Raw genomic sequence first — 21,233 nt, 5'->3', positions numbered from 1 at the left:
TTTTTATATTTTTTTTGCATAAGTTAGCGGAAATTGATTTTTTTTGTTTTTTTCTCAAAGTCTCCCTTTCCGCTAACTTAGGACAAAAATTTCAATCTTTCATGGACTCAATATGCCCCTCACGGAATACCTTGGGGTGTCTTCTTTCCGAAATGGGGTCACATGTGGGGTATTTATACTGCCCTGGCTTTTTAGGGGCCCTAAAGCGTGAGAAGAAGTCTGGAATATAAATGTCTAAAAATGTTTACGCATTTGGATTCCGTGAGGGGTATGGTGAGTTCATGTGAGATTTTATTTTTTGACACAAGTTAGTGGAATATGAGACTTTGTAAGAAAAAACAAAAACAAACAAAAAATTTCCGCTAACTTGGGCCAAAAAAATGTCTGAATGGAGCCTTACGGGGGGGGGGGTGATCAATGACAGGGGGGTGATCACCCATATAGACTCCCTGATCACCCCCCCGTCATTGATCACCCCCCTGGTAAGGCTCCATTCAGACGTCCGTATGATTTTTACGGATACATGGATACATGGATCGGATCCGCAAAACACATGCAGATGTCTGAATGGAGCCTTACAGGGGGGTGATCAATGACAGGGGGTGATCAGGGAGTGTATATGGGTGATCACCCCTCTGTCATTGATCACCCCCTGTAAGGCTCCATTCAGACGTCCGCATGATTTTTACGGATCCGTGGATACCAAAACGCATGCGGACGTCTGAATGGAGCCTTACAGGGGGGTGATCAATGACAGGCGGGTGATCACCCATATACACTCCCTGATCACCCCCTGTCATTGATCACCCCCCTGTAGGGCTCCATTCAGACGTCCGCATGTGTTTTGATATCCACGGATCCGTAAAAATCATGCGGACGTCTGAATGGAGCCTGACAGGGGGGTGATCAATGACAGGGGGGTGATCAATGACAGGGGGGTGATCAATGACAGGGGGGTGATCAATGACAGGGGGGTGATCAGGGAATCTATATGGGTGATCACCCGCCTGTCATTAATCACCCCCCTGTAAGGCTCCATTCAGACGTCCGCATGTGTTTTGCGGATCCGATCCATGTATCCGTGGATCCGTAAAAATCATACGGACGTCTGAACGGAGCCTGACCGGGGGGTGATCAATGACAGGGGGGTGATCAGGGAGTTTATATGGGGTGATCATGGGTGATCAGGGGTTCATAAAGGGTTAATAAGTGACGGGGGGGGGTGGGGGGGGGTGTAGTGTAGTGTTTGGTGCGACTTTACTGACCTACCTGTGTCCTCTGGTGGTCGATCCTAACAAAAGGGACCACCAGAGGACCAGGTAGGAGGTATATTAGACGCTGTTATCAAAACAGCGTCTAATATACCTGTTAGGGGTTAAAAAATTCGGATCTCCAGCCTGCCAGCGAGCGATCGCCGCTGGCATGCTGGAGATCCACTCGCTTACCTTCCGTTCCTGTGATTTCACAGGAAATCTCGGCTCTCGCGGGAGGACGCGTATATGCGTCCACCCAGAAGAGCAGGGCCGCCGGCAGGACTCAATCCTGCGTACGGCGGTCCTGTAGTGGTTAAAGGGGTTCTCCAGGAATTAAGAAAATGAAAACGTGTAAATATTACTTTATTATAAATATATTCCCAATTACCTTTCATTAGTTATAATGGCTCGTTTTGTCTAGGGAGTAATCATCAGGGGAAATAAAATGGCCCCCGTCCTGTTAGTGCACACAACCTGTCCTAATCACACAGGAGGACAAGTTAATTCACAACACTGAGCTGCCTCATCCTCCTCTCTGCTCTGACTGTCAGGAATTATTATCCCGAATACAGTTTAATATGATCCTCAGTTGAATCTCTGTAGGAATGGAGCTCATGAAGAGACATGAAGTACAGAGAGGATAGTGGGGGTGTAGATAATGAGCAGCAGCACTTGTATGCTGTCTCCATTACCACAGCCCCACATTACCACAGCCTGTCCTGTTCATTTCTCTCTGTACTTCATGTCTTCTTAAGATCTTCAGCTGATGAATGGAGTTCATATTAGCTGTATTTAGGATCATAATCCCTAACAAGCAGAGAGGAGGATGAGGCAGCTCTTTAGCTCAGCGTTGTGAAGTAACTTGTCCTCCTGTGTGATTAGGACGGCAGCCATTTTATTTCTCCTAATGATTGCTCCCTAGACAAAACGAGGCATTATAACTAATGAAGGTTATTTGGGAACATATTCATAATTAATGTAGCATTTCAGTATTTTCATTTTCTTAATTCCCAGAGAACCCCTTTAACTTTTTTTTTAGCAGCCCCTTGAAATAGAGCTATGTGACAGTGCAGCCCCCAGACCAAAAAATGTTGTGCAAAGGTTGTGTGTGTATATATATATATATTTTTTTGCTTTTTCATTTTTCACTCACTGCCTTTCCTGAGCCGTCACTTTTTTATTTTATTTTTTCCATTTACATATTTACATAGTCGTATGAGGGGTTGATTTTTGCAGGACAAGTTGTAATTTCTAATGGCATCGTTTAATATCACATACAATGTAGTGGGAAGATGGAATCCAAAATGGGGTGGGATTGGAAGAAAAAGCAATTCTGTCAGTTTTATGGGTTTTGTTTTTACGGTGTTACTTTCATTTTCTGGCTCAGTATGATTATAACTATACAACATTTGTATAGTTTTTTTTTTTTTTTCTTGTTTTTTAATACTATACATTTTTTGCAGTTTTCATATTCATTTTAATTTTTTTTTTCTTACTTATGCTCATATTCTAACTCCTATAACTTTTTTTATATTTGCATAGATGGAGCTGTGTGAGGGTTTACATTTTGACAAAAAAAAACTGCAAATCAGCCATTTTTTTTATTTTTTTCTGTTTACAGTGTTCACCATTCAGGATAAATGCATTTATATTTTAATAATTTGGGCATTTTGGGACCCGGAGGGCGATCTTTATTTTTATTATAGAGTTTTATTTTATTAATTTTTTTTTTTTAAACTTTTTTTCACTTATGCCTTACATGGCAAAGAATTATCATTGCAATGAATGGTGAATTTGCTATGCTCTTATGAAGCCCTGCCACCTGCAGTCCTCTAGAAGAACTACAACTGTAATTGCATGGGTTTCTTCAGAGAGAACCTGGCTATTGCAGACAATGAACAGCTTCCCTGATTGCTGCGTGGGGAGGGGGACGTTCAGGCAGCACTCCCAGAGAAAGCAGCCTCCAATGCCGTGGTCGCAATTTGAGAGGTTAGATGTCTGTGATCGGCATTATCATTGATCGCAGACATTAGCCCTGGGTGTCTGCTATGTAAAATATGGCAGCTATGTCTCCATCATCTTTAAGACCCGACTTCTGTCAGGGATTAAACAGCAGCAGCGGGTCTGCTTTTTTTTTTTCCTGTTGGTCTGACAGATGTGAATGGGAGGTGTCACCCTCACAAAATTAGAATTTAATGTCCTCTACATTACATATTCAAAAATCTATTAATAGGGCTGCCCTGACTATAGGACAGTCATTTAGTTACTTTACAAGTATCCTAGATACCCGGGGCCTCATGTTAGCAAGGATGGCAGATTTAATTTTAAATGGATGAATACTCTGTTCTAAAACACAAAAAAACAGTAATCCGTTTAATCTCAAGTGAAATGAACTAAGATATTTGACTTATTAGTCCTTACTGAACTAAATATCCCACCAGCAGAAGAAACCTTTTTTTTTTTTTTTTTTTTTTAATAGAGGGTTGGTCATTAGTTTTCTGGTCTCCGAATGGAGGCTTCTGATATCTTACCTGGGGCATACCTAAGAATCACAGGAATAATGCCTTAGAAAGCACAGTTTGCAGGAATCCATGATCTGCAAACAGGTTTTGTTCTAGGAAAAGAACAGCCATCTCACAACAGCTATTGGGTGCTGGCTGCTGCCTCTCCACTGCTATCAGAAAAAGAAGCGAGATCTCGCAAGACCACGCTGGGTTCGGCAACATCTCGCCCGATGTGTATTTGTCATGGGATAATAATCTATTATTAAATGTCATACTTTGTTTTTCAGACCAAAGACTGGTGGACTTACGAATTCTGCTATGGAAAGCACATCCAGCAGTACCACATTGAAGGTATGTTGTGTAGTGAATTGCAGTGCCACTTTTTAGCATCATGTAATGTGGTCTAAAATAAGAAGGTAGCAGGCACACTCATAGATGGGATAAATAAAGTGTTTTTTATTTTGTTAAAATCTTACATATGTTAAAATTGGGTACTGGTGTTTCAAGAAAAGGTAAGTGTAATAGTCTGGGCACTTGTTACGGGTGCCAGATGGGAGGTGACTGATATTAGGTGATCTTGGGGTAAATTCGTGGAGAATGGATGGGGGAAAAAATGGACGGTATTTAGTCCGTTGGGGTAGGTGGTGTGTTGTGATATAGAGAGGGGGATGGTCGGGGAGTACAGTCTTTTGAGACTGGCTAGAGTAGGTGGGGTAGCCTTTCCCAGTAGTTTGTGATATATGGTGTAGAATAGAGTGAATTGGGCTAAAAGGGAAAAAAACAATTCATGTAGTAGGTGAAATAAAATGGATAAAAAATAGAAAAATTATGTAAAAAATAGAAAAGAGTATTATAGTTCAGTATCCGGTGGTCCCAAAGATAGCGCTAAAAAGAAAAATTAAAAATGGTAGAGAGATAGTATGTGTTACGTATGTAACTTATTGTCCCATAAGTAGCACTTTAAACAAGATTTCAGTGAGTTAAAAAGTGATACTTTTCTGTGTAATAGAAGGCCTTATATTTGTGGGAAGATGTATAGCTCCTGTGGGGGAATTGGTGCTCTGGACCTCGGTGCGGCGTCCCGCACTGTCTTAGGTACAGAGATCACTTACCCGCCACGTGGAGGTGTCTTCCTTCACTGCTCCGGTCAGTTGTTGCTTGCAGTAGGATTCTCCGGCTGTCGGCGTCCCTCGTGGTCTCCAGGCGCGCGCGCTCGTAGTTAGGTCTGTAATATTCACGTGACCTAGTGTCGGTCACGTGATCGGGATCTGCCGGGCCGGTTTGCAAGTAGAAAAGGTCCAGAGCACCAATTCCCCCACAGGAGCTATACATCTTCCCACAAATATAAGGCCTTCTATTACACAGAAAAGTATCACTTTTTAACTCACTGAAATCTTGTTTAAAGTGCTACTTATGGGACAATAAGTTACATACGTAACACATACTATCTCTCTACCATTTTTAATTTTTCTTTTTAGCGCTATCTTTGGGACCACCGGATACTGAACTATAATACTCTTTTCTATTTTTTACATAATTTTTCTATTTTTTATCCATTTTATTTCACCTACTACATGAATTGTTTTTTTCCCTTTTAGCCCAATTCACTCTATTCTACACCATATATCACAAACTACTGGGAAAGGCTACCCCACCTACTCTAGCCAGTCTCAAAAGACTGTACTCCCCGACCATCCCCCTCTCTATATCACAACACACCACCTACCCCAACGGACTAAATACCGTCCATTTTTTCCCCCATCCATTCTCCACGAATTTACCCCAAGATCACCTAATATCAGTCACCTCCCATCTGGCACCCGTAACAAGTGCCCAGACTATTACACTTACCTTTTCTTGAAACACCAGTACCCAATTTTAACATATGTAAGATTTTAACAAAATAAAAAACACTTTATTTATCCCATCTATGAGTGTGCCTGCTACCTTCTTATTTTAAATCTTCTCCTTTTGACTGGGTGAGTCAAAACCAGCAGTTCAGCACCTCAGCCATTCTACTGACCAGTTGAGCCGCCTTAATCCTATTTTTCATGTAATGTGGTCTGTCCTGATGTATACCGAGTCGTATAGCTTATGGCAGTGGCTCCCCAAAATAATCTGGCGTTGGCACCACTAGTGCTTGCTGGTAGTAGACATATCCTATCCCCAGAACAGTGACCGTTTTGTGGTGTAATATCAGTGTGTCAGATCAAACTGAAAAATGTATTTGCCAACTGATATTTTACAGTTTTGTGTGTGTCCACTTTTAATGTGTTAATGAGCTCCTGACTATTGCTCAAAGCTGAATGTGCCTTACGTGTTCTAAAACATAGGTCCTATGCTATGATACTTGTTTGTCTGCATTCTAATTGTCTGAGCCACTGGAGTTTTTATATATACCTGTTTTTCATGGCAGCCCTTTCCTTCCCCTGTTCTCTGCATCACCGCATCCGGATGCAGGATGTTTACTTGCAGAACTTCCTGTTTTCATCCACTTCCTGGTGGGGTTTCTAACCAATCCCAGCATGCTTTGCTCTGTAATGTTTCTCAGGGCTAGCTCCGCCTGCCACACATCCTTCTGCATTAATCACACCGCATACACCTCTCTTCTCCATGTTAATTAGGCAGAGAAAGCTCAGGGTGAATGGATGCTCAGAACAGGGGAAGGACAGTGGCGAGATCAAAACATATTTAGGGCAAAATATGCAGTGTGTAGGGTACTGAGTGCGGATTGGAAAAAAAAACTCATTATGGAAGTAGAGAACCACTCTCTTAAGAATCTATGATGTCAAGGGAAGAGACCCAATATTTTTTTTAATATTTAAAGGCCAGTGTAATAGTTGTGATAGACTGCTATTTAAAGGAGTTCTGCAGGAGCGCCGCAGGCTTCTCACTGTTTACCGCAGGCCCAGTGACGTCATGACTAGTATCAACTGGCCTGGGCGCGGCTAAGCTCCATTCAAGTGAACAGAGCTTAGCCGCGCCCAGGCCAGTTGATACTAGTCGTGACGTCACTGGGCCTGCGGTAAACATTGAGAAGGCCACGGCACTACTGCCATTGCTGCTGCCTTCTCAAACAGCTGATCAGCGGGGGTCCCGGGTGTCGGACCCCCGCTGATCAAATGCTAAAGATCTATCTAGAGGATACATAATCTGTTTAAACAAAGTGCAGAACCCCTTTAAAAGGACAGAAATAACATTTTGACGTGTTTAGTGAATGGGCATCAAGTAATAACCTTTGCAGCTTTTGATATCCAAAACATGGCAACAATGGACTTATGGGAGGTTGAAGCCTTTCTTCGCTGCTCATGCCGCCATGAATGGGCCAAGCAAAAACCCAAGTAGGCTGTCCTATGTCGTGTGCATTTGTAGATTCCAGGGAAGGTACGGTGGTACTGCACAGAGCAGCATCATGGGAGACGTACGCCCCAGGCTGTATGCCGTAGGTAAGTTCACTTAAAGGGGTTGTCCGGGATTGGGGACATGGGTCTACATGTACAATGGTCCCCTAAATATTACATTCATGCCTGTCCTTCCCTTACCAGACATTTCTGATGGCCCTTTTTCACTTGACAAATTTTCAGCCGGAAGTGCAGTTTCTATCACAGTCAGTGACGTACCGGGTCCCTTTCTGCATAGTGAAGCCTCTCCTTCCGCTTCACATGGAGCCCGGTGACGTCACCGTCAGCCTCTAATTATTCCAAGCGCATGGAGGGGCAGTAACTATGCGGCAACAGAAGCGCTAAGCCACGCCCCTCGCCGAGCAGGGCGCATTCTTAGTAAGGAAGGAGGCGTTTAGCTGCGCTGGGACCCAGAAAGCATTGAGGCAGGAAGTTGCCGCACATAAACAGAAAGATAAACAATCAGTGGGGGACTGTAGGAGCCCTGCTGAAGTGTAAAAATACCTAAAAACATCTGGGGGGACCTTCAAACCGCTATTAATAGTGATTTAACTGGTTTTAAAAAAAAATCTTGATCCCGGACAACCCCTTTAATAACAAGTACTAATCAGGTGATCTCTGCTGCCTGGTCTGAGCGCTAGAGATGAGAGGGGAAGAGAAGCCGAGCTCTGTGATATAGAGGGTTATGTGGTTTGGGGCAGGATTTCTGAGGGTAAATGAAATTGGTTCATAATCACATTGATGTATTTTTCATTGGTGCATATCTTTCTTTTTCAGAATCTGAGCTAAAGGGAGACATATTGTATCTTGGCTACTATCAGTCTGAGTTCGACTGGAATAATGAAACTGCGAAGGTGAGTTGTGTGGCCAAAATCCAGAAAGTCGTCACAGCATCTGCTGTAACTGCCAAATGATGGTCACTTATGCTGTGCCTGAATGTTTCTATTGTAGCTAGTAGAAAGGATCGGCACTCGACTCATCATCCGCACGGGAAAAGAGCGAACTCCAAGTTAGTAGCAAAGGAATCTCAGCGGACAACAGCTTCTTCAATTCATAAGCTGGATATTTATTCCATCAATATTTACAGTAATTGGACGCGTTTCGGCCCGTCCAGCCGTCGTCAGCAAATGTTTGCTGACTAAGGCTGGATGGGCCGAAACGCGTCCAATTACTGTAAATTTTGATGGAATAAATATCAAGCTTATGAATTGAAGAAGCTGTTGTCCGCTGGGATTCATTTGAATGTTTCTATTGGTCGTGGGACTGCATCAAAAACTACCATAAAAGTCACAAGCTGGGGCCGGGCTTTGAGAAGTTTTATGTGATGCGATAAAGCAGTCTGCCCCCCATACGTGCCTGTAAGAGCTTCACGTTCCTACCCAGTGCTGTCCTCTTCACAAGTGAAAAGCCTGTGCTTCTCTGCGTTGTCTAATATTTGAACAGAGCACATATCAGCTATAAATGTATAAAAGTTATAAAGGTACATGACGTAAACTGTAGTGAAGTTGAAGGGGTGTCTCACTTCAGCAAGTTGCATTTATTATGTAGAGGAAGTTAATACAAGGCATTTAATAATGTATTGTGATTGTCCATATTGCTTCCTTTGCTAGCTGGATTCATTTTTCCATCACCTTATACACTGCTCGTTTCCATGGTTACGACTAGGGATGAGTGAATCGACTTCGGATGAAACATCCGAAGTCAATTCGCATAAAACTTTGTTCCAATACTGTATGGAGCTCCATACAGTATTAGAATGTATTGGCTCTGATGAGTCGAAGTAATTTCATACATTTAATTTGTACTGTAAAAAAAAAAAAAAAAAAAAAAAACTCTGGTTCAGTTGGAACCGAACCAGGGTTCAGGAAATGTTTTTTTTCACTACTAATTAATTTGTAGCAATAACTTTGGCTCATCGGAGCCAATACATTCTAATACTGTACGGATGTTTGCTCCGAAGTAGATTCGCTCATCCCTAGTTACGACCACCCTGCAATCCAGCAGCAGTGGCCGTGCTTGCACACTATAGGAAAAAGCGGTAGCCTAGGTGCACTCCCACAGTCCCGGCCACCAAATAGGAAACAATATGGATAATAACAATACATTAGGAAGTGCCTTGTATTATCTTACTGTACATGAAAAAGGCTACTTGCTGAAGTGAGAGAACCCCTTTAATCTTCTTATGTGTATTTGTGAGTTATCCCTTCCCTTCTGATCCTCAGATGTGTCATGTGACCAAGACTTAGAGGGAAGGCCGTCAATCACTGATAGGACCGCCTCCTTGTCTTTAAAGCCCAGAATGAGCGGGAATTTAAATGAATGAAGTACAAGTTTACTGAGTCTTTTCCCATAAAACTATATATCAATCTGCTCAGCTCCTCCTGCTCTAGAACATGCTGCCAGCAGCTCAGACACCATGTTTAACATGACAGGTTCCCTTTAACAATAGAGGATGTATTCTGGGTCACTGATGGAGGGGGGTGTAGAGAAGAATAGAAATCCGCAGCGCTCCAGAATGATGAAAAGTGTAAAAACTTTGATTCACCCATATGTGAACAGATGCAATGTTTCAGTCCTATCGCAGGACTTTCCTCAAGCAGTGAATGGTGTAGATACTGTACTCTTCACTAGACGTGTGTGATAATGAAGCTTTCTGACCCGATGGCTGACATGTGGTTTTCTTCTGTTAAGGCATCGAAACATCACCGACTAAAACGTTACCACAGCCAGATGTATGTGAACGGCTCCAAATGTGATGTGACCGGCAAGCTCCGAGAAACAGAAGTTAGAGTAAGAATACGATTTTGTGTTGTGTGATCCTCTTTCCCCGTTGACAAATCAAGTAATGCGATTGCATAACCTACCTCATGCTGAATAAAATCATTGCACTTGCTTCTATTCTATCTGTGCTCCAATTAAAGGGGCTGTGCCAGTAAGTGCAGATTAGTATCGAAAAAATCCCAATCCCGGTATGGAACCAGGTAAAGTATCAATAACTCAATACCTGGTGCAACCCTAATCAGGATGCATTTCACTGCCATAAGGAATGATGGGAGGACAGCAGTCACATGACAATCCAGAAAGTAGGATTCAAACCCGGGGGATACGAGAGAACTGCAAATGAGGTCAATTAAAAAAAAAATAATAATCCAAGGAGGAATGGGAGCTTAGAGTACTTTACGGCACACCGCCTTTAATATGTAATTTTGAGCTAGCCTTTCCTGTGTACCAGCTGTTTTTATAGTCTCCTTAAGATACTAATACATTTTCAGTAGCTGCCGGCCAAACACTCGTTCAGCTGACAGATATTGTTCCCAACTCCTCCGTACACACGCATGTTTTGCACGACTGAGCTTGCATGAGTTCATAGTGGGGAGTAAGCTGCTGCCAGACACCTGACGACGGCCTTTCTCCTTTGGAAACAAAAGGATCGGGAATTGAAATTCAACATGCCCTATCCCTATTTCCCTTTAGGCCTCGGGCACCGGCCGCATGCACCCCACATCACGAACGCAGACCTATTCACTTGAATTGGTCTGCAATCTGGAACAATCTGGAAGGTCCGGTGGTTTCTGTCATTGCCTCCGCACCTCCAAAAAATTGTTTATTTCTGTGTGGACGGACCACGAAACCATTCAACTTAAATGGGTCTGGATCCGTCTGTGGAATTCGCACGGATGTTGCCAGTGCATTGGAGACTGTATATTATTATTATTGTTTATTATTATTTTTTATTTTTTTTATCATCTGCAATCTACTGTCATTGTAATGTCTTTATTTTGGAGTTTTTGTACTCTGTGCTGCTGTAACACTGAATTTTCCCATGGTGGGACTATTAAAGGATTATCTTATCTTATGCGCACATACGGAATAGGATGGCACACATAGAAACATAGAATGTGTCGGCAGATAAGAACCATTTGGCCCATCTAGTCTGCCCAATATACTGAATACTATGGATAGCCCCTGGCCCTATCTTATATGAAGGATAGCCTTATGCCTATCCCATGCATGCTTAAACTCCTCCACTGTATTTGCAGCTACCACTTCTGCAGGAAGGCTATTCCGTGCATCCACTACTCTCTCAGTAAAGTAATACTTCCTGATATTACTTTTAAACCTTTGCCCCTCTAATTTAAAACTATGTCCTCTTGTAGCAGTTTTTCTTTTAAATATTCTCTCCTCTTTTACCTTGTTGATTCCCTTTCATGTATTTAAAAGTTTCTATCATATCTCCTCTGTCTCATCTTTCTTCCAAGCTATACATGTTAAGGTCCTTTAATCTTTCCTGGTAAGTTTTATCCTGCAATCCATGTACTAGTTTAGTAGCTCTTCTCTGAACTCTCTCCAAAGTATCAATATCCTTCTGGAGATATGGTCTCCAGTACTGAGCACAATACTCCAAATGAGGTCTCACTAGTGCTCTGTAGAGCGGCATGAGCACCTCCCTCTTTCTACTGGTAATGCCTCTCTCTATACACCCGAGCATTCTGCTAGCATTTCCTGCTGCTCTATGACATTGTCTGCCTACCTTAAGTCTTCTGAAATAATGATCCCTAAATCCCTTTCCTCAGATACTGAGGTTAGGACTGCATCACTGATTTTATATTCTGCTTTTGGGTTTTTACGTCCCAGGTGCATTATCTTGCACTTATCCACATTAAATTTTAGTTGCCAGATTTTTGACCATTCCTCTAGTTTTCCTAAATCCTTTTCCATTTGGTGTATCCCTCCAGGAACATCAACCCTGTTACAAATCTTTGTGTCATCAGCAAAAAGACACACCTTACCATCGAGGCCTTCTGCAATTTCGCTGATAAAGATATTAAACAATATGGGTCCCAGAACAGATCCCTGAGGTACCCCACTGGTAACAAGACCATGGTCTGAATATACTCCATTGACTACAACCCTCTGTTGCCTGTCCCTCAGCCAATGCCTAATCCATTCAACAATATGGGAGTCCAAGCCCAAAGACTGCAATTTATTGATGAGCCTTCTATGTGGGATAGTATCAAAAGCCTTACTAAAGTCTAGATAAGCGATGTCTACTGCACCTCCGCCATCTATTATTCTAGTCACCCAATAAAAAAAAATCAATAGGATTAGTTTGACATGATCTCCCTGAAGTAAACCCATGCTGTTTTTCATCTTTCAATCCATGGGATTTTAGATGTTCCACAATCCTCTCCTTAAGTATGGTTTCCATAAATTTTCCCACTATTGATGTCAGGCTTACTGGCCTATAGTTGCCCGATTCCTCCCTACTACCTTTTCTTGTGAATGGGCACAACATTTGCCAATTTCTAATCTTTTGGGACGACTCCTGTTGCCAGTGATTGGTTAAATAAATCTGTTAATGGTTTTGCTAGTTCTCCACTGAGCTCTTTTAATAGCTTTGGGTGTATCCCATCAGGCCCCTGTGACTTATTTGTATTAATTTTAGACAGCTGACTTAGAACCTCTTCCTCTGTAAAGACACATGCATCAAAAGAGTCATTGGTCTTCTTTCCTAACTGAGGTCCCTTTCCTTAATTTTTCTTTTGTAAAAACTGAACAGAAGTATTCATTGAGGCAGTCAGCTAGTTCTTTATCTTCTTCCATATACCTTCCTTCTTTTGTTTTTAATTTGTTAATTCCTTGTTTTTAGTTTCCTTTTTTCATTTATGTATCTGACAAATGTCTTATTGCCTATTTTCACTGACTGAGCTAATTTCTCTTCTGCCTGTGCTTTAGAAGCTCTTATAACTTGTTTGGCCTCTCTCTGCCTAATCTTATAAATTTGCTCTTCTTCTTTCTTCTCATTTCTGCTGAGTACCACAGTGGTCTCTGCCTTTTTATTGACAAGCCTAATGCAATTATCTGTTGCCTTCAATAGTGCCACTTTTAAGTAGTCCCATTTCTCCTGGACTCCATTGAAACTGTTCCAATCTGATAGAGACTCGTATACCACTAATCCAATTTTAGAAAAGTCAGTTTTTCTCAAATCTGAAACTTTTGTTTGTGTAGTGTGACTCAGTCACTGTACTTATAGTAAACCACACTGGTGATCACTAGATCCCAAGCTTTCCCCTACAGTAATATCAGATACCAAATTCCCATTTGTGAATACTAAATCTAAAATGGCCTCCTTCCGGGTTGGCTGCTCAACACAGTATTCTGTTGTTAGATTTTGTGGTCCCATAGAAATGAATGGGTCTGCATCTGATCCACAAAAATGCGGAAAGAAAAATCTGGTTGGGTGGGTGGGCCCTTAAGATGATCGGTTGGTAAGGTATAAAGGTCTTGAAGGGAACTACAGTATGTTTATTGGAGTTGTGGAGGGAATTCACAGGCAGATACTCCATGCAGTTGTTGCCCTTCGTTTGCTATAAATGCCTATGTGGTTTTATTAGAAATTAGGTAATGTGCACTTTATTATTTCATTGCAGTTCGTGTGTGAAGAAGGCTCAGGAGACTATATTGCTCGTGTGGATGAACCTCAGTCTTGTACATATGTACTAACCATTCACACCACCCGTATCTGCAATCATCCATTTTTGCGTCCCCCTTCCAATGGCACACCACAGCCTATAAGATGCCATCCGGCTCTAAGCCCTGAGCAGTATGTAGAATATGTGAAAGCACAAGTGTGTAAGTATGGCAGTGTGGTATCTATTAATTACACTTGAGGATATTTATCTATTTATATTTTATATGTAACTAGCTGAAGGACCCGGCTTTGCAAGGGTATATTTAATCTATTTTATTTAATGTTTGTGTGTGTCGTTAAAAGATATCGACAGTATCCACTATAACAGTGACATCTACAGCACTCCGCCCCCTTAAGAGACCTCCACAGCCCCCCATCCCTTAACACTGACTCCCTGTCCCTTAAAATTGGACCTCCACATCAGCCCACCCCCTTAACAGTGGCCTTTACAGCAATGTGCCCCTTAACACTGATCTCCATAGCGGACCATTCCTTTAACTGTGACCTCCACAGCAGCCTGCCCCTAGGGTGGCCAGAGGTCCAGTTTTAGGCCAGACAGTCCGGCTTTCAGACTCCCTGTCCTCTGTCAGGCGCAGGGCCTGGAGAGACATAGGCATGTCCTTTTAAACAGCTCACTCTAAGACAGCAGCACTGTGCTGTCTGAGTGTGAGCTGCAGAGAGAAAGTCAGTCACTATCCCTCCCACCCCTGCAGCTGACAGAAGTTGATTTTTTTTTAACTTCATTTTTTCAATCCTCGTCGGCTGAGCATTGGGAGGGGGCGTGACCTAACTGGATCTGGGGCGTGGCTTATAGTGACCTGGGGGCGGGGTTTTAAGTTTGTCTTTTGAGGGTGGACACATTGTGGCAGGGGGCGTGTCTGGGCTCCTTCCTGCAAGAGTGACGCCCACCTGGGCACCTTACTGGCTCATTTGCATACCAAATAAACTGGATTTTCTGAGGATGAAGACATCTATTGCTGGTACAAAGGCACATCTTGAAATAAGGTACTAAGTGCTATTAGGCCATGGCTTTACTTTAATAGCTATTATCCTGGTGACATATTTCCTTTAAAGCTCACCTACAGCAGTGAAGATAAATGGCTGAGTTGTTATGGAAACTGAGAGTAAAACTGTATGTGGAGGCTAATGGCCTGCGAGCTTCTATTGGCTAATGCATTTTTTGGGAATATCTCAGGAACTGTACGTCCTAGAGAGCTGACACCTGGTTTAAAACATTTCCGGACACCTGATGTGCCAAATTTCGGGATTGTAAATGTGACAGTGCTGATTCTTTTGTAAATGTGACAGTGCTGATTCTTTTGTAAATGTGACAGTGCTGATTCTTTTGTAAATGTGACAGTGCTGATTCTTTTGTAAATGTGACAGTGCTGATTCTTTTGTAAATGTGACAGTGCTGATTCTTTTGTAAATGTGACAGTGCTGATTCTTTTGGTACACACTCACTCACTCACTCACCTTTTATATAATAGATATTGGCTATGAAAAGTATTGCATTCTCATTTATGCCTCTTTCACACGAACATATTTTATTTCCCCGAGTCGTCTCCATGACACCACATGCTGAGATTGACTCCCTCCTGATTGGACAGGAAAAACACAGAGAGGTTAAAACCCCCACCCCCTCCTCACATCACCAGTGTTTTTCCTGTCCCATCAGGATAGGAAGCAGAGAGGTGCATGGAGCTCGTCTGGGCTCACCTGGATTCTTTCATCGGCAGGCCGAGGTCGGATCTGCAGGGCAGCTCTTCCTCCTCTGTCCAGGCCTGGGCTCGGGCGCGTCCTTTGTAACGGCCCCTGCGAAGATTCCCTCTGCGGCGGTCCCGGAGGGCTTAATGCAGGGGGAAGAAGGAGCGCGGCGGATCGGCACTGTGATGTGTCCCTTCCGTCCAGCAGGCCGGTGACGTCAGACGCCGGGGGTGGAGCCAAGGCGCGCTGACGTGGACAGCGGAGCACTTTTGGAGCGGTCGGGAGTCAGAATGAGTGCCCCCCTCACGCCGGGCTCTGGAACCGAGCCTGCAGCAAAACCTGGGACCGTGAGTAACCTGTTCTCAGGCACATGCTTTGTATAGGTGGTTCAGTCTGCTCATCCTTTCCTCCCTTACCGTTTCAGGGAGAAAAGGATTCGGCTTCTACAGCTAAAAAATCTAGGAAGTGTGGTATATGCTGCAAAAGGTTGTCTAACACGGGATCCAAGCCCCTGTGTAAAGAATGTACCTCCAGTGTCATCAAATCTGAGTCGTCTAGTTTAATTGAAGACATTAGGAAAGTAGTTAAGGAAGAGGTCCAGCTGGCCTTAACTGCCAAGGAACCTTCTCCCCCCAAAGCCCCCCCTCAGGACGCCCGTAGCATGAAATCGCTTATCCTGGATTCCGACTCTGAGGGGCTGGCAGTCTCAGACTCCGAATCAGTGCAAAAACACCCGGCATCTTCAGACGAAGAGGGTGAATACAAGCGTTTCCTGTTTAATCCCGAAGATATTGATGAACTTATCAGGGCTACCATTCAGATGGAGATACCTAAAGCTCAGAAATCTACCCAACAAGAAATTTTTGGGGGTCTAGGGGAAAGGAAAAAGGCGGTTTTCCCAGTTCCAGATAGCGTCCAAAAACTAATTCGGTCCGAATGGGAAAAACCGGATAAAGGATCCTTTATCCCAAGGGGAATCAAGAGGCGTTACCCCTTTAGCCAGGAGGACTGTACGGACTGGGAGACCATACCGAAAGTAGACGCGCCAGTGGCTAAGGTGGCAAAACATACTGCGCTACCATTCGAGGACTCAGCACAGCTAAAAGATCCTCTAGACAGGAAAGCAGAGAGTCTCTTAAGAAAGACCTGGGAGACTACGGCGGCCCTTCTCAAACCGGGCGTAGCCTCTACATGTGTGGCCAGAACACTAAACCTTTGGCTAGAACAGCTGGAGATACATCTGGTCAATAAGACGCCGCGGGATCAAATTCTAGAGAGCTTGCCTCTGTTAAAGATGGCAACCTCCTTTCTAGCAGACGCAGCAGCCGAATCAGTTAAACTATCCGCCCGTACAGCTGTCCTCTCAAATACAGCGAGGAGGGCACTATGGCTTAAAGCGTGGTCAGGAGATATCACGTCTAAAAATAAATTAATTGCACTTCCCTTCCACGGTCAGTACGTTTTCGGAGAAGATTTGGATAAAATCCTAGAAAATGCGACAAATAAAAAGAGGGGTTTTCCAGAGGAGAGATATAAACAAAAAAGGCAGCCCTTTCGTGACCGATTCTTTCAGCCCGAGAATAAAAAAGATAAAGGGAAGACTGGGAGCTGGAGCTATGCGAAGGGAGGCAGGGGAAGAAGTTTCCTCTTCAACCCAAACCGGGCTGAAGCCTCCACATCCAACAGCAAGCAATGACGCCATACCAGTGGGGGGAAGACTCAGCTCCTTTCTGGGATCTTGGGAGCACGTAACAAACAGCCGGTGGATTTTAAGTATTATAGAAGAGGGTTACTTGATAGATCTACTCTCTTCCCCTCCACAGAAATACGTGATCACTACCCTTCCCCCATCTCAAACTACTACCTTAAAAAACGACATAAAGAACTTGTTAACCTTGGCCGCCATAGAGCCCATTCCAAAAGATCAGATAGGGCTGGGATTCTATTCCCGTCTCTTCATTATAAAGAAACCAAACGGGAAATCCAGGGTGATCATAAATTTGAAACACCTAAACAAATACGTCAGATATCAAAAATTCAAAATGGAGACCCTGAAGTCAACAGTGAAGCTCTTAAAGAAGGATGCAGTGATGGCCACAATAGATTTAAGCGACTCCTACTATCACGTCCCAATTCACAGGGCGTCAAGGAAATTCCTAAGGTTTGCGATAGAACTGGAGGGAAATATTCAGCATTTCCAGTTCAAGTGTCTCCCCTTTGGGATCTCGTCTGCCCCAAGGGTTTTCACCAAAATAATGGCGGAAGCCTTGACAACCCTGAGAGAAAAGGCAATTTGTGTGGTCCCCTATCTGGACGACCTACTGGTAGCGGCAGACAACATAGAGACCCTGGAAACCCATCTCAGGTTAGTCCTGGATCATCTCCAGAACCTAGGTTGGCTCATCAATTGGGGGAAATCGGATTTAATCCCGTCCAGACGGAAGTTTTTTTTGGGCATAACTTTAGACACAGTTTCCCAAAGATCCTTTCTTCCACCCCAAAAGATAGTAAAACTTCAAACAGCCTTGAGAAAATTCAAGAAGAAGTTCTGTTCAATAAGACAGGCCATGAAGGTGTTAGGGAGTCTTTCAGCCTGCATCCCAGCAGTAGCCTGGGCACAGTTCCATCTAAGGCCGCTCCAGAAGTTCATTTTAGACAAATGGAACAGATCACAATTAACTCTAGAGTGGAAAATATTTCTAGATGCGGAGACCAAAAAATCACTAAATTGGTGGCTCAGCAAATCCAACCTAGAGAAGGGGATCTTTTGGGCACAAGATCTCCCCCTAGTCATTACGACAGATGCCAGCCTCCACGGTTGGGGAGCGGTCGTCCAGGGAAACTCCTACCAGGGAACAGGGGGGAATTATGTGAAACAACAATCTTCGAATTTCAAGGAGCTGAGGGCAGTGTGGGAAGCACTGAAACGCACAAGTCAGTTGGCGGAAGGTCGTCACGTATTAGTCTACTCGGACAACGCTACAGCCGTGGCCTTCATCCAACACCAGGGAGGCACAAGGCACCGCCTACTACAGAGCCTGGCAAACAAAATCTTTTCCTGGGCAGAAGACAATATACAATCTCTTTCAGCGGTTCACCTGAAGGGAGTTTTAAACATTCAGGCCGATTACCTAAGCCAGCACAGTCTAGACCCAGGGGAATGGATGTTAGCACCAGAAACCTTCCACCTGATCACAAAGAAATGGGGCAAGCCGTTGATAGACCTGTTTGCATCCAGGAGAAATCATCAACTAAACCAATTCTTTTCCCTCAACCCCAGGGATCATCCTCGGGCAGTAGACGCCTTCAACCAGAGCTGGACAACAAAATTAGTCTACGCTTTCCCCCCATTTCCGCTTATCCCCCGAGTACTACAGAAGTTCCTAAAAGAAAAATGTACACTAATCCTGATAACCCCCTTCTGGCCCAAGAGAAGCTGGTTCTCTCTCTTGAAAGCCCTCAGCATGGAAGCTCCTCTCCCTCTACCTCGGAGGCCGGACCTTCTAAGTCAGGGCCCCATCACTCACCCAGACCTAAAAATACTAAAATTAACAGCCTGGATTCTGAGGAATCCAACTTATTAATGTTTGGTTTATCCAAAAAAGTAGTGAACACCTTACTCCTTAGCAGGAAACAGAGTACCAATGACAAGTATCTAAAAATATGGAAGAAATTTGCTGATTGGTCTGGAACCGCCTTCAACCAGTACAGAGCTAACATCTCGCTAATCTCGATTTTCTTCAGGAAGGGCTAGATTTAGGTCTATCCCCCAATACCCTTAGGGTCCAGGTATCGGCTCTAGGAGCACTCTATAATACCAAGATAACAGAGCATCCCTGGATATCCAGATTCCTTAAGGCAGCAGATAGGATCAGACCTACAATTAGAAACATGGTGGCACCATGGAACCTCAATACAGTACTAGGGGGCCTAACCTCCGACCCGTTCGAACCTCTGGACTCTACCCACATCAAATGGCTTACCATTAAAACTATTTTCTTGGTGGCAATAACCTCAGCCAGGAGGGTCTGTGAGCTACAGGCCTTGTCCATCCAAGAACCGTTCCTTGCAGTATTCGAGGACAAATTAGTTTTCAAACTAGATCCGACTTTCCTCCCCAAGGTAGTTTCGACATTCCATAGGTCTCAGGACATAGTTCTTCCCTCATTCTGTGACGACCCGAAAAATGATCAGGAAATCACTTACCATACACATAGATGTTCGTAGAGCGGTCTTAAAGTACCTGGAAGCCACCTGTCTTTGGAGAATAGACAAAAATTTGTTCGTCCAATTTTCAGGTCCTAACAAGGGGAGGAAAGCGGCGAAAAGTTCCATCTCCAGATGGATTAAGATGGCCATCTCCGAAGCATACAAAGCTCAGGGGAAAGATGTCCCTGCTTCCCTAAAGGCACATTCTACGAGAGGCATGGCCGCCTCCTGGGCGGAAAAAGCTTCAGCCTCCTTACAACAGATTTGCAGAGCAGCAACCTGGAAGAGAGTTCATACCTTCACTAAGCACTACAGGCTAGACTTAGCCGCTAATGATGACCTAAGATTCGGACGTAAGGTCCTGTCGGCAGTCCCCCCCCCCCCCCCCCCCCTAATGGTATCTTTGATATTATCTCAGCATGTGGTGTCATGGAGACGACTGGGGAAATGAGTATTACACTCACCGGTAATCCGGTTTCCTGGAAGTCTCCATGACACCACATACATCCCACCCTTTTTGTTTTTTCTGCTATTAGCTATTATCCTTTCATCCTGGGGTTCTTCGTTAAAATACACTGGTGATGTGAGGAGGGGGTGGGGGTTTTAACCTCTCTGTGTTTTTCCTGTCCAATCAGGAGGGAGTCGATCTCAGCATGTGGTGTCATGGAGACTTCCAGGAAACCGGATTACCGGTGAGTGTAATACTCATTTCCGTTCTGTTTTTGCGGTTCCTGTTTGCAGCCCGTATGCGGAAACATTCATTTCAATGGTTCCGTAAAAAAATGGAATGTACTGTGTGCATTCCGTTTCCATATATCTGTTCCGCTAAGAGAGAGAACTTGTCCGATTTTATTGTCCACATAACGGACAAGGATAGTACTGTTCTATTAGGGTCCAGCTGTTTCGTTCCGCAAAATATGGAATGCACACGAACGTCATCCGTATTTTTTGTGGATACATACGGTCGTGTGCAAGAGTCCTTACTCTGTGAATGATGGAATTATCGGCACCTTGAGGAAGGAATGAAAGGGCATCTGCCTGCAGATTTTTACCTATGAAACTGGCTGACCTGTTACTTGTGTGCTTGGCAGCTGAAGACATCTGGGATGTTCGTATGTGTCTGCATTGCTGAGAGAAATTATGTTTTAATATAGGCAAATGACCCTCTAGGAGCAACAGGGGCGTTGCCGTTACACCTAGAGGCTCTGCTCTCTGTGCAACTCCTGTGCTCTCTCCACTTTGACAAGGCCAGGCATGATGTTTTAACTGCCTGTCTCTGTCAAAGTGCGGAGGGCATGGCAGTTGCAGAGAGAGCAAAGCCTCTAGATGTTGCTCCTAGAGGCTTTTTTTTTATTATTGCATTGCACTCGTTTTATCTTGCTTATAAGAATGTGGCTTAAATAAGCTTTTGACCTTTTTAGTAGTTTAGAGATTAGGTTTATTAGATGATCGGCACAAAGTAAAAAGTACAATTCTCACAACGAAAAATAGGTAACCCTTTGCGACAGACCGGCTAAATATATTTGATAAAGACTAGTTGAAAAAAAATAATTTTTAGCCAAAAATGAGTAAATTGCAATTATAAAAATGATTGCTTTAGAAGGTGTTCGTAGCCTTTAAAATCCAGGAGTAATGTTAGTGTTGCGCCATTTTCTGTTTCTATTGAACAGCCTTTCTATAACCTCCT

At 43.7% G+C, this 21,233-nt stretch overlaps 1 protein-coding gene across 2 annotated transcripts in view; it reads left to right on the top strand.

Annotated features, from left to right (window-relative positions):
* OS9 (OS9 endoplasmic reticulum lectin) overlaps window positions 1-21,233 on the top strand; it is a 93,469-nt gene that overhangs the window by 9,879 nt on the left and 62,357 nt on the right. For both annotated transcript variants that reach the window (XM_044284637.1, XM_044284636.1), the window contains exons 3-6: window positions 4,045-4,108; window positions 7,936-8,012; window positions 9,850-9,948; window positions 13,590-13,791. In XM_044284637.1, the coding sequence (XP_044140572.1) occupies window positions 4,045-4,108; window positions 7,936-8,012; window positions 9,850-9,948; window positions 13,590-13,791 (442 nt within the window). The remainder of the gene's footprint in view (window positions 1-4,044; window positions 4,109-7,935; window positions 8,013-9,849; window positions 9,949-13,589; window positions 13,792-21,233) is intronic.

The sequence above is a fragment of the Bufo gargarizans genome, chromosome 3 (assembly GCF_014858855.1).
Source record: "Bufo gargarizans isolate SCDJY-AF-19 chromosome 3, ASM1485885v1, whole genome shotgun sequence".
Lineage (NCBI taxonomy): Eukaryota > Metazoa > Chordata > Amphibia > Anura > Bufonidae > Bufo > Bufo gargarizans.
Note: the sequence above shows the minus strand (reverse complement) of the source record. Positions and strands in the feature narration are given on the sequence as shown.